This window comes from Plectropomus leopardus, chromosome 23 (genome assembly GCF_008729295.1).
Source record: "Plectropomus leopardus isolate mb chromosome 23, YSFRI_Pleo_2.0, whole genome shotgun sequence".
Classification (NCBI taxonomy): Eukaryota; Metazoa; Chordata; class Actinopteri; order Perciformes; family Serranidae; genus Plectropomus; species Plectropomus leopardus.
Window position 1 is genome coordinate 7,584,518 of NC_056485.1, and position 14,298 is coordinate 7,598,815.

At 40.0% G+C, this 14,298-nt stretch overlaps 1 protein-coding gene across 1 annotated transcript in view; it reads left to right on the forward strand.

The window, feature by feature from the left end:
* Window positions 1-5,666, forward strand: part of LOC121962311 (meiosis 1 associated protein) — a 37,776-nt gene extending 32,110 nt beyond the window's left edge. The window contains exons 6-11 of the mRNA XM_042512548.1: window positions 1,602-1,743; window positions 2,160-2,223; window positions 2,327-2,469; window positions 3,204-3,319; window positions 3,416-3,497; window positions 5,299-5,666. Of these exons, the coding sequence (XP_042368482.1) occupies window positions 1,602-1,743; window positions 2,160-2,223; window positions 2,327-2,469; window positions 3,204-3,319; window positions 3,416-3,497; window positions 5,299-5,538 (787 nt within the window). The 3' untranslated portion in view covers window positions 5,539-5,666. The remainder of the gene's footprint in view (window positions 1-1,601; window positions 1,744-2,159; window positions 2,224-2,326; window positions 2,470-3,203; window positions 3,320-3,415; window positions 3,498-5,298) is intronic.
* The last annotated feature ends 8,632 nt before the right edge of the window (window positions 5,667-14,298 follow it).

Here is a 14,298-nt window from a genome sequence, read left to right on the forward strand (position 1 = left end):
TGTTTTGCATACTGGTCAGTGTGGAATTATTGTGCTCCGTGTGTGCTTTACATACCGATGAGTCATGATACAAGTAGTGACATTTGAATGAAGCTGAAGGACGGTCACGCTGTCAGCAAATTCATCCCATAAGGGTGATGTCATTCACTGGCTCTCTGCACGTAAGGATTTGTTATGTGTTTGCATAAAGACAGTAAAACCTTTCTAGGTGCTGAAGAAGTCTACTGCCTTGGGTTCTCAAATTAAAGACACTGACAACAACATTTTTAAGTTTTGTTGTGAATTCTAAAGCAACGCTTCCTGCAGTGCAAAATTGTATCCAAAATTAATTAACTAAATACCATGCCAGGGCTCAGCATGCCTGGCTAACAGTGTACCCGACCCAATGCCCATACCTGCAAGTGATGAGCCCACAGGGCAGAGGACAGGCCACCACACGCTCACTGGCAAGCTCCCCAGGTCTGGTTCCAGAGGGGGTGTTCGGTGTCCCTTGTCCAGGTGTGTGTTTTCTTACACTTCTGGCCCCTCCCTTGGGACCTCTTTGCCTTGGAAAACACTACCAAGACCAACTGCCCCCAACAACACAGCTCCCAGGATCACAGGGACATGCAAGCATGAAAGTGGCGATTCTTAGAAAGGCTGACCTTCGGGTCCACCAGGTGGAGCTGCAAAATGTTGGTGGGGAGGGGGACTATAGAAGTGCCTCAACTCACCAGCTGCACCTGTGACCCAGACCTAGATGAGACAAAGATAATGGGTGGTGGATAGCTGCTTCAGCTAATAAAAGAATCACCAGCTGGATTAAATTGCAGTTAATCAACTTACAAAAGATTAAAAAGGTGTGCAAATAAATGCAGATAAACTCAAAATACTTACATTTTCAGGAGTACATGGTATTGAGGTTAAATGGAGAGCAGAAAGATCTGCAGCTCTGACTGAGGGCCTTACAGAGTGGCTTACAGCACACCTGTTTGCAGCTGGTCATCAAGCAGGGGGATGATTGGGTTCAGCTGTAGTGAGTCATCTGTCCACCAGGGGCCGTCAGTGAGACTGCATAAGTGAACTCACATCACAGAGTTTGGCTAAAAATGATTCCAGGAGAAGGAGATAGATCAGTGGTTCCTTACTGGTCCAACCATAGTGTTTTTCTTTCTCCTCAGTCACAAGTTCAAGGTCCACACATGACCACATATTCAATTTTATATCACAAAATGTAAACAACACATTGTCTTACAACACACATAGACAAAGAAGAATAAACAGAAATGGCACTTCAGAATAAAAGTTCTGATCTGGAAAGTGATTTTATTTCAAACTAAAGTGTTTTTAACAAACTTAACGTTTCTCAAGTCACTTGCGGTGCATTCGGAGTGGATCGCAGGTGACACATTTGGACCGTGACCACACAGTTGGGAACCACTGAGATAGACGACGTCTCCTTTAAAATAAAATGTTTCAAGCTGCATTCCAGTGGTCACACCTCTTGAACAAGTCCACAGAGTGTTTATCCTGGATTGGAGACAGGTGCTGTGGCACTTTTGAAATATGTGTGTCTTCCATTTAAGGTCCACATACTAACCAAAGCTGTGTGTGTATCACAGGACTCTGCGAGCAGATGGAGTGTGTGAGAGTGTGTTGTACGGCCTGCCACTGGTGATCCGCCCCACCACCTGCTGGCAGCTGGACTGGGATGAAATGGAGAGCAACCACAACTTGTTCCACGCTCTGTGCCACACACTCAGGGTGTGTGAATGTATTCACTATTTGTTCATCTTGTGACGGTTTTCTTCACAATTTAGACATTTTAGATTCTATTACCAGAAACCAACTTCCTGTTTACATTTTGACAAAATAGCTACCAGGATGAGTCATATTGTATGTCTATGAAGAGCAGAATAGAAGTTAAATGTAATAGTTTCTTTTAAAACCATTCATGCCAAATGGCTTACTATAATAGTTTAATACTTTACCTCAAGTTTAATATGTATAAGTTTTGAGTTACACAATAATTATTTTTATTACTCTCTTTTTTCTTTTGCATAGCTGGATCACTGACCCTCTGATTGGCTCTTTGCTTTTTGCACATTAACATTCTCAGCGCTCCTCTGTGCAGTACAAATGATTTAAAGTGTGTGATGTTTCATTTTCCCATCTTTCAGAGTCGTGACCTGTTCCTGCTGCTGCAGGTGGAGCCCACACAGAGGTCTGCAGCTGGAGACTCAGGTCCATATCTGTGTGTGTGACACAGAGAAACATTGTGACTGATCAGTACTTGTAAATGTACTCATATGCTGCATGTACGTGTGTGCGCTTGTGTACAAAACAGGTGTGTATTCTCACTACGTCCTGCAGCCGTCCCCGTCTCTCTCGCTCCTCATGAAGCCTGTGGTCTCCAGAGAGCTCCTGCTGCCCTGCTCTCTGCTTGTCTCCACTCAGGAACCTGCTCCAGATGCCATGAACACTATACAGGTTAGATGATCTTTGTTCATCATGAACAAATTACAGAAGTAGACGGAGGCATCCAGAAGTCCAAAGCAGAAATAAGCAGATTTTAGTTACTGATGTGTTTGCTGATGTGGCAGATGATGCTTCACTCATAGGCCAAAGATCACAGTGGCAGGCAAAATAGTTCATTTTCAGCCCTGTGGAAGATTAATGGTTCAAGTTGAATCAATTACTGAAAAAAGGTGAATCTCAACATTCATTTAGAGATGAATATACATTTATAGATACTGATACACCATATGCATCCATAAAGGCAAACTCTGATACATTTATACATGTATATGTACTTGCTGTGTAAGAATGGGGAATAAAAAATGTATATTTTAATGGAAAATACTACTAATAATAATCATATCACCACAAATCTATATTTTTGTTTACTGTCGCTATTCGAAACATCTCTGATTCCTGACTCTGCATGAGCACTTTTATGCTGCAATGAAGCTACACCTTCTTTGTTGCTAAGATTGGTATGATTTTTGTCTTGATATTGGAAATTATTTGAAGTTTTGATTCCATTTTAGTTTGAAATCATTGTTAAGTGATTGTTTTGTATGGTGTATGTTTTCTTGTCTGCGTATAGCAACTTCTCATTAAGTTCATTAGTTTTTTTGTTTGTTTGTGCAAAAAGCGTGCATGTTTTCAAAGACCACAAACAGAACTGACATGTTCCTGGGGTAATGTTTTTTTTCTGTCAGGGTTGTGTGGCTCAGCTGGAGGAGGAGTGTGTGTTCAACCCTCTGTCTCTGAGCAGTAACCTGCACCAACACCTCAGGAGCAGAGGCCTTCTGTCACAGCCGCGATACCCGTACAGGTCAGAGAGGGACGATGTGATGATGCAACCAAATGATGCAAATATAATGGAGGACAATCATGGCATTATATTAATGATGATGATGGTTCATTCCAGGATGCAGCCCGCAGCTTCCCACAGAGACCAGTCTCAACCAGCAGAGGGCCCTAAATCCACTGGCAACAAACAGCAGCGGCAGGTAAACACAAGCAGCTTTACGGCCGTGTAAAGGTCATAATGCGCTGCTCATATAATTTATGACATGAAGGAAACTGATAACATGAGCCAGTAGCATTTTGACAACCCAAAGTGTGCTTTTATAAACCTCATTAAGGTTGTTTGCAGGGAGTGTGTGCTTCACTAATGCAACTTCCTCATCACTTCTTACTTCCGTATTCACTCAACAGATGGCAGCAGTTACCGTCTGCAGGCAGTTCAGAGCTTAAATACACAAACAAGTCTAAAGCAGCCCTTTATGTAATATATTCGATTTACTAGATTAATTAGCAAAGTTTTTGGATGACTCAAATAACTATTGACTATCAAATGACTATTGAACTATAACTATTTAACTATTATCTCTGTGTGTCCTCTGGGACCACATAATAGATAAGAACACACAATGTAGAAATACTCCATTATCAGAAAAAAAAAATCAGCTTTTGAATTTACTTAAAGCGTTTGAAGTAAACATTCTGGTTTTGCAGAAATAACCCATGTGACTGTTATGTTGTAATGCAAATAATATTAATACAGATGCTCTGATTTGTACGATTTTATTATTGTGGCTTGTCAAGGTGTAGCGCAGTGCTTCCAAAAGCGAGGGTCGGACCCGTCCAAGGGGTCACCAGATAGATCTGAGGGGTTGTAAGATGATTAGTGAGAGAGGAAAGTTTTTTTGTGAAATATTGAATCATTTGGACTGTTACTGACATGAAACAAGGTGAGGGGAAAGAGGAAATCTGTCACATGATAAGGTGCCACATGCTGATTTCATAAAAAAGGAAAGAACCTGTAGTTAGTTGTTAAAATATTTTGTATTTCATCTTTATCAATTTTGTGAACATTTAAATCTAAAATGTGGTGCAACGAAATAATCAAGCAGCATAAAATGGTCATTCTGCAAGTAAAGTACAAGTACCTTTAAAATTTGAACCTACAGTATTGCACAAGAGTTGTAATTTCTGAATTTGAGGATGCATCTGGACCCAAAACTACAACACTACAACACAGGAAGAAATTAGATAATCTCACTGAATCACACAGTGACTGTGTTTTTAGATAGAAAAAGATCGTTTCTTTTGTTTTATTTTTCATAGTGAGTCATAAGCTATCTGACGTGTCTGTACTCTCTGATCTTTTACATAATTTTTTAAGATTCATCTCAAAAGTCGAAACCAATTTGCATTTGTTACATGATACATTTGCAAACTGCTCAATGTAAAAAAAAATGTGTTTCCTGACATCTGGTAACAATTAAATTACTGGAAAAAAACTCATCATATACTTAAATTGACTCTGATTATTGTTTTGTTCTGAGTAGGTGACAGTTTTTACAGACTCTCTAAAAGATCTCAACACTTCATCCTTCCACTGAGGCCTGCTGTGACCTGAGAGAGTGTATCTGTTGGCAGTGTGACTTATCAGGCTTGATAAGGCTGCTGACATGCAAATAGTTCACTACAGACAAAACGCTGGTCCGCTCTGCTTCAGTTTTGTCCTGTACTTTGGCACGCTCTCTTTTGATTCACAACAGCGGAACCCTTAACTCTTTCCTTAATGTTTGTATCTGTCGGTGTCTTCCTCTTCTCTTCTTTTCTCATTCTTTATCTCTCTTCTGTGCCACCTCCTTCAGTGCCTCCTCCTCTTCCTCTCCTTTATCTCACTTTCTTTTCCTGTCTTTCACTGTTTGATCAAAGTTGCCATATAAAGCCGCATTAGATTAGTGTTTCTCGAGACTTAATCTTGACATTTAAAGGCCATCTGCTGTCTCCTCTCAGCCACAAAACCACGGCCGCCAACTGGGAATGAACAGCAAGGTCAGAGCCACTGTTGCTCCCCTGCCCTCCTCCCACTCCTTCTCCTCCTTCTCCTCCTTCTCCTCCTCCTCCCTGGGACCTCCTCCTGCTAAGGCATCTCGCCCGGCTCTGATGCTCCTCAGCAGCAACAGCAGTGGAAGCCGTCGGGCCCCTTCTCGACATGAGGAAGACAACAATGATGATGATTACTCCATTCAATAAAAAGAGTGGTGAGAGGTGACAGCGGGAGAGATGGAGGTGTAGAAGAGCATCCTCAAATAGCCATTTTCCACACACACTTTCAGCAGCCTGACCTGCCACTTTAACTTTTGAAACCTGGATTGCCATCAGTTTTCTTATGCTACGTTTAGATGCCTTTCACAAGCATCTTAACCTTGGAAATCTGAGCAAATTGGTTGAATTTCTTTTGAAAACATGAGTAACTTGGCAAAATATGCCACGCAAACTGCAAGAAATTAGGAAAAGCTGACAGAAATCCTATATAAGGAAAAAAATTACAAAAAAAGAGAGGAAAATTTATCAGAAAATATTTTTTAAACGGAAAAATATCAAGGAAGCTAACAAACTATAAGTATATATTTAAAATGATTTATATTTATAGCGCTTTATTTATTTGTTTATTTATTTTACCATTTTATTTTTTTTACCAAGTTTTTTGTACTTTTTGCCTCAATTTTTGCTATTTTTGGGTAATTTCTTGTTATTTGGCCCATTGTCTTCCACCCATGTTTTCCAAAGAAATTAAGCCAGTTTGGTCAGGTTTAAAGGAGTTACATGGCTTTCAGTTTCCAACCGTAGTACAGCTTAGTCAGCAGCACAAACACACACATTTTTCTAATCGGCCCCCAATGTAGAGTTTGTGAGTAGATCAGGCAGCTCATAAAGACTTTTTCTTACATCACACACTGCGAACACACACTGCACTCTGGGGGGGTTACAACTTATTTTAAAACTTCAATTCATCGCTATTTATCGTCACCACATGAACAGTATTAGCAACATCTGAATTTAGCACGCCGCTGTGTGTGTGTGTGTGTGTGTGTGTGCTAGAAAGAAAAAGTTCAACTCTCTGCCATCTTTAGAATGCTGAGGCAGCGAAAATCACACACTGTGAACAATGGAAAAGTGAGAAAAAAGATGAAAAGAAGGGAAACAGCGGGACAATGGTAGCCTGGAATGGGTAAAAAAAAATGGAGGGAAGGAAGAGAAAGCCTTAAGTAACGACAAAAAAAGGAGGAAAAGGTGGGTGGTGTAGGAGATCAGAGCGAGATTAAAGGATGTGTAGGAAGTCTTTTCTTCATGTTGCAGCACGCACACTCACACGGCAGCATGCAGAGTCTAAAAACAGGCAGAAAGCGGTCACAAAATTATGATTGAGGCACAATAAAGCAGACATACTGCAGCTATAGTGCGTGGTGACTTATAGACAAACACACATATGCACATTCCATTTCCATTTTGCCCTAAAGCTGCGGTCTGAACACAGCTCCACTGTTTTAATGAGACAGAGAATAAAGCAGCAGACAGAGGGGCCTCTCTGCTCTCCTTCACCCCCACAGCCTGCTCTCTCTCTGGGGGTTGAAAGGCAGCGTGAGGGGGGTGGATGGAGAGAGCACACAGACGAGAGAAAACTGACATAAAAAAAATGTCAGAATGTTCTTTAAAGTTGACACCAAAAGGTTTGCAATGAAGATGAATTTCCGTTTTGTGTCCTAGATTTGCTGACATCACTGGATGATTTCTGCACAACATTATAATCGATGATTCATGCTTCCATCGTCACTGTTATTAATTTATTCTTTGTCAGTTGGCTTTGTCATCCACACACACATACGCTGACATGCAGGCTTAATCAGTCTCCCGCCATTCCACCCCCTTGCTGAACCTTATAACATTAGGGACTACCCCGTGGCGAATGACTTCACGGCGTTATGATGTCATATCACTTCCGCATTCACGGATTACACCCACAACGCTCCTTTTGTTTCTGAAGAGAATTTGACCGGACCTCCAAAACTGCCCGCTGACATTTTACCCACTTCTCTCCCTTCTTTATCACCACAAGCTCGGAGAGTCGACATGGTCATGAATTTGTTCAGATAGAACAACAGCAGCCTCTCTGTCCCCAAAAAGGTCAAAAGGCTGAAGCCAAAGTTCCTCCTTTTTTAAAATCGTCCAGCAACATCAGCCACACTCCTCACTGAATGAAGTGTGAGCGACAGTTAACAAAAGCGTCCCTATCTGTGTTTGCAAATTCATTCAGAGTTGAATTTAACAGAAAGTGCTTCGCTAGTCAGGAGATTATTTGCGTTTTGGGAAGTTCTGGACCTTAAGAAAATTCTTTGTTCATTGTTGTTTTTATGACATAACAATGTTATCTCATCGTGTTTGCTTACTTATGTTCCTGTTCAGCTTTCATGTTTGTGTGCGCTGACTGTTTTCTGGCAAATTTCTCGTGTGAGCTGTAAAGGAAATCGACATGCATTGATGTCATTTTTTCACTCTGTAAATTCGCATTAGTTGTATCATTTTAGGGGCTTGTGTTCATCATATTTATTGATATATTTATTTACTTTTTTCCTCAGATTTGGATTTTAACACTGTATGAAGTGTTGGTTAATAAATTGTACTTAAGTCACATGTTGGCGGGGGGATCATTTTAGCTAGGAAAAGAGATCTCACCATTTTTAAACTTTAACACCCACAGGTTTGTCTGCAGAGCACAAGCATGTACAACACAGACAGATAGTGCTATGAAGAAGTGCAAGAATGTGAACATGTAATACATATGTATTGATAGGTTAGAACACTGGTTCCCAACCTAGGGATCAAAGGGTGTAAGAAGACCAAAAAAAAGTGTCACTTGTGTCACTATTTGGTGAATTGTAAAGTTTATCAGCTGTTATAATGCATTGAATGTATTGTGAAATATCCAGAAAAAAGGCAGTTAATCAGGTGTCAGTTTACTCGGGAAAAGGGATCTTCTAAGGAAAAAAGGTTGGAAAGCACTGGATTAGATGCATATCTGCTGTCACTGTGGTCCCTTTAAAAAAAAATGCTGTAGTAAAAAACAATGCAACAATGCATGACAGAATTAACAACTGAAACCTTGAAAATAAGTAGTAAATCTTGATAAACCTCATGCCTAAATTCAATGCAAAGATCTGACAATCACACAAAGGCCTTTTTTGTATTATTTAAGCAGACCATATTAAGTGTAAAGTGCACATATTCTGTTGATGAAACCTTAATAAATCACCCTAAAGGTTAACTTGTGGTGGTTTTGGTGGGAGGAGTATTATGATTACAGTCTAACCACCTTTAACCGCTGTTCCACCAGCAGCTAGCACTTATATTAAACTTTCTCTGACTGCTACTAAGAAAAGGTACACAAATATGAACACGTTAAGTCTCTTTTTCCAAGGGCGGCTTATTTTTGGCCTGTTAAGTTTGTTAACAAGGCATTAGCTCGCCAATATTTGCCTTGGCCCTACAGTTCTTTGCGGGACTTCAAATATACTTCAAATTGTACTGCAAGTTGTGCTTAATTTAATGAAATTATCTTTAGCATCATTTCCTATCAGTTCTTCATGGTTCTGTCCTGCAACTTTATCAGGTGTCGGATGAGTTCAATCAAAGTGGATCTAGAGAATTAAGTTTTGAGTTGTTTCGAATAAAAAGTGTTAACAATACTTGGCTAGTATTACAATAGTACAATTACTATCAAGTCAAAAGGCTCAACTCCAAGTAAAGTCAGGACCGTTGATTTTGTCAGGATGAATATAAAGTTGTTAAATTTGTGACTCAAGTCTGACTCGAGTCCTAGTCATATGATTAAGCTTTATCCTTACACTTTGATGATTAATATCTGGAGCGTGTGCGTTTTGCTTGCAGAATGGCAGATACTGCACTGCAAGTTGCCTCAAGAAAGTTCAAGAGTTGCCACAATGTTGGTAATGTAATCATCGAATTGAGAAGCTTCTCTTCAGTATGTGTAACTGCCATGACCAGCACCTACTCTTTGGTGTGCAATCACCAGACAATACTTGCTGGTTTTGTCTCCTACGTTTTAAGTTTTGATTCATCATTTCCTGAGGGTGGAGAGGCGACCTTTGGCTGCACCATTTTGTCTCATTTTGCAGACAGTGAATACACGTCTGTGTATCTCAGGAACTCTTCTGTTATGGTTCCATTTTGTCTGACAGGCTCTTCTTCCTCCTTCCTGTTTCTTGAAACTTCAAGAATTTAGTTAAGTTCACCACAACATTTTTGCCATTTCAGAAAGTTGGTTTTCTTGCATTTTTTTCCACTCTGATCTTAGAAAAAAACAACAACTTTGTGGTCTGCCTGACTCAAAGTGCAATGCATTTCTTCTGTGTCTCATCAGCTTTTATATCTGAGTCAGGATAATATTAGTGCTGTGACTTCCTGCTTTATTCTCAATGTACCGTTTCCTTCTTTGCTGCAATCTGCAGAACAAACGAAAAGTGTGTCAGACTCTCTATCAGTCTCTCAGACTATAATACACTGTGCCTTTCCTGTAATTGTCTTTACTGGCCAATAACAACAGTAAAATTCTCTAATATACACCCAAAACACAGAGCAGGAACACACACACACAGAAGTCACAACTCATATGCAGGTTACAGGCAGAGAATCATCAGTTATGAGAACAGAAAGAGGAAGCGCATCGTTGCGAGGAAGTGAGGAGGTGAAGTCAGGACCTGAACTATAATCCGAGCAACAGATATCTGAAAGTTCTGTACTCCTACACAGGTCTAGAAAGCCGAAAAAAAAAAGGCTGGAAATGTGATTTGCGAATGAAAAAGCCTTGGATACAAAATCATAAACATGAATCACCGGCTCCAATCACTAATTCTAATGAGGAGATGAACCTCTGAAAGGTATGTAAATATGAACTTAGTCTAAAAAAGTTGCCCCAAAGAGTTTTTGTGCACAATTTGAATAATAGTTATTGGTCTAGAACGGTCACACACTGAAAAAGTCACTTTATCGTCACACTTCACCTTTGTTTTGCTTTGGCATCCCTGTTTTTTTCGATGCAATATATATAGCGACAATCTGAATGAGAAATCGTCATTTCCTTGAGAGCCGAGAGAGAGTGAATGAAACTTCTTGAAGACACACATGGCTGAATGGGTTTGCCCACACACTGCTAAAAATAAAAGCTGGTGGTCTGCAGAGTCAAGAGGAAACCGGACAGTTTCAGGTGAATCTGAGGGCTTTGGATGTGAGCAAGAGAAAGATCTGAGATGTTTTGATATTTTCGTGTGCTGTAATCTTAAAACAGAATGAGGAAACATCAGCTAAATTTTAGCTAGAGGGTGTTTTATATTTAGAGGTGCAGCTGACAGGTGTGAAATCTTCACAAGATTAGAAGCAAACGGGGTCTCGACACACGTTTGTATGCAAATCGATGAGTTTCCAGGTATTGCAATTTTAAATAGCTGGCCATTTTTTTTATATTTGCTGTCAAAATGATCTAATTTTTCTTTCTTTTATTTTTCTCTATTCTATTTTTTTCCCTCTCCTCTCTGTATGTTTATAAAGCAGATTCATAAAGCCACGGCATATGCATGAAATTTTCACTCAAATTGAGACATTTTCCCACTCAATCTGTTAAAACTTTATGTTTCAGCACACTGTGGTTCATGTGAGGTTAGGTTTAGGCACTTGGTTATGATCAGGAAGAGATCATGTTTGTTTCTCAAATACTTGGGGGCACAATCCTTGCAGGAACCACAGGAATGTCTTGTTAAAAATAAAAAAATAAAACTTCTTGTTCCACAATCCCATGAGGAAACTCAGCGATGTCTTGGTAAAAAAACAACCACTTTTTGTAGCACTAATCCCACTGGATGAACAGTGATAGCTAGCCAAAAGACACCCACGTTTGGGGGCTTAGAAGCCACAGGAAACACAGCAATGACTCGCTATAAGTTTTCTTGTTAGGTGGTTTCTGTCAGTGGTCTGCAGCTTGGTGTCATGCCTCGGTGGCACGCCATGCACCATTCTCTCTGACCCCCAATTACAAAGTCAGCTAATATGTTAATTAGATATGTGCAAATATAACCATGCAGACATGTACAGTGCCAACATTTTCCTGCAGCAACCAGGCTGCAAACTTGCTTTGAGTGCAAATTTTTGTCGTAAAACTTTTTTAAATCCTGGAGGTCTGTTTCTCAGTATGTAAGTAAGTATCCTTCTTCCACGAAAGGCACCTGTCAGTGAATAATCTAGTTTCAGTACCTCTTGTTGTTTGACCAATCCCTTTCTCTCTATCCCCTTTCAGTAAGTCTGACCTTTAAAAACGAGAGAGACTGAGCACAAGACCTTGGTGGGAAGAAGACAGTCACACAATGCTGAGGACAGACAGAGCAGAGGACAGGAAGACTGTGAGTGACATGACAATAGTCTTACAAGTGCGTACGTGTGTGACGTTGTCATGCAGAGATGCAGACATAGACACAGAGACCTCAAACCTGCAGATAAAACTGTCTGGCCAAAGATAGCACCATGTGGTTGAAAAACAACACACCTACACATGCAACTTGAGCTTTGTGTGTCTCATTCAAGTCAGTGTGTGAATCTGTACAGATGCGGCTCCTTTCTTAACATTTATTTAGAAATTTACACTGTTGTATTTCGGTGTTTTTGTTCTTTTTGTGTCATGTGTCTTGCAGCAAAACAGCAAACTTAACAGTTCTGCAGAAAACTTAGAAAACTCACAGAAGTTGATCTGAAACTATGAAGTCGGGTCTTTGATATGCTTTCACTATGAGGCTACAAACCTTGAGCGCACACACACACACACACACACACACACACACACAAACGGGCATAATCACACAGGAATGCACACATGGTGATATGGCAGCAGTGGCGTGCAGACACATAGTCCCACCCTAACGGCCAGTGAACTGAACTAACTTGACAGTGGAAGGCCCATTTGCAGCTTTCTCACTCGCCTATAGCTCACACACAAACACACTCATTCATCAGCGAACAAGCTGTCAAGTCGAGTTGTTCTGCAGATGCGTGAAAGGTCAAAGCAGATGTGGAGAGACATACAAGAAGCTGAGGTGACAGGAAGCACAGAAGAGCTCTTTCAAATTTGTGCATTAAAAAGTCTACAAATCAATGGGTGGCATCGCAGTGGCTATGTCACCTTCTTTTTACAGACTATGCTCCCCCAGCTTCATAGAAGTGCCAAATTAAATCACTGGAGTACCATTAAACACTTTGAAACCTGGATCAACATTAGTTTTGCTGAATTCAGACACCTTTTACAAATATTTCAATCTTTGAAATGTGAGCAAATAGGCTTGCTTACTTTCAAAAACGTTGGGAAAAAGGCAATCAGCAACTTGGCACAAAATGAAAATTAGTTTAAAAAAGGGAGAGAAACATTAGAAAATTGTCAAATAACAAGGGGAAAATAACCCAAAAAAACAATGTTTCATTATTGGATTACATTTTTTAAATCAAGTAACAGAAAAATATATATTTATTGTATTTATTTTATTTTAGCACATTTTTTGGTTCATTTCGTGCTTTTCTTTGTCTTTTGTTCTTTTTTAAAATTTTTTCTTGCTTGTTTCACATAATGGTCTTATAAGATTTAAATGAGTTCTTGCTAATCTTTGAGTCATTTCTTGTTAAACTGCTCATTGCCCTCTCTGCAAATTTTTAAAAGACATAAAACCACTTTACTCAGGTTTTAAAGGGTTAAAGAATTAGTTTGGAACATTTTGAGAATGTCTGTATGCTTTGTACACTAGAGTTAGATGAGATGATTGTTATCAATCTTGTGTCTGACCGTTTATATGAAGCTTCATACAGCACAAGCTTATCTTAGCTTAGTTTAGCTTAGCTTAGCTTAGCTTAGCTTAGCTTAGCTTAGCTTAGAATAAAGACTGTCTATTAGGAAAAAAGCTAGCCTGGCTCTGTCTGAAGATAAAGAATTTTGCCTACAGCTACCGGTAAAGCTCACTAATAAACATCTTGTTTGTTCTGTACAAAAGCAAAGGCATAAAAACAACATGTTGTCATTAAGCGTTGATTTTAAGTCTCCGGGTAACAGCTAAGCTAGCTGTTTTCCTGAGTCCATGCTTAATGCTAAGCTAAGCTAACATTCTGCTGGCTGTGACTGCATATTTAGTGCACAGACATACACATAAAATTCACTCTGGTGAGCATTATGTGGTTTCAGTGAATACTACTGCAAATTTAATGGTTGAATGATCCTTATAAGAGCCGAACCACTGAAGTCATTTGAGATGAAGCACAATAACAGCCATTGAAACATCAGTCAGAATCAAGAGTTCACTTTCCTCCACAAACACTCCACTGTTTCATGTTCACTTTATGACCAAAATTAGGCACAGTCTAACATGACACACTGACTGTTAAAGTGTAAACAGCTTGTTTTGGATATTCCAGTGAGGAAGTGTTGAGCCATATAAAAGAAACAAACAGCATGTGTGCTGTGTGTCTACCATGCTCCTTTTTTCCAATGAGTTCACCCAGAGTTTAATGAGAAAGACAGAAGTTTGTCGTCGCTCTTTCCCTTTCTGTTTTTCTTCCCCCACTCTGTCTGAGAGAGCAAAAGAGGGAGGTGTGGAGGGGGGGTTGGGGAAATTTACCCTCACTGTGTAATCAAGTTACTTTCGGAGGACTTTCCTGTCCAGAAAGTCGTCCAGCAGCAGGTGGGTAAATAAAGAAAGAGGGGATAAAGAGGGATGATGGGGATAAAGAGCAGCAGCAGCAGTGACGGGAACAGTCTGTACCTGGTATGCAAGCCAACCAGACACAGACAGGTTCATCCGGCCAGCATTCATCCTGTCAGCATCTTTTTCATCTCCTTTTCTCCTCATTCTTTCGTCATCCTCTTCTCAGGATAAACACCTTTTTTTCAACATTCTTTAAAATGTCAATTAG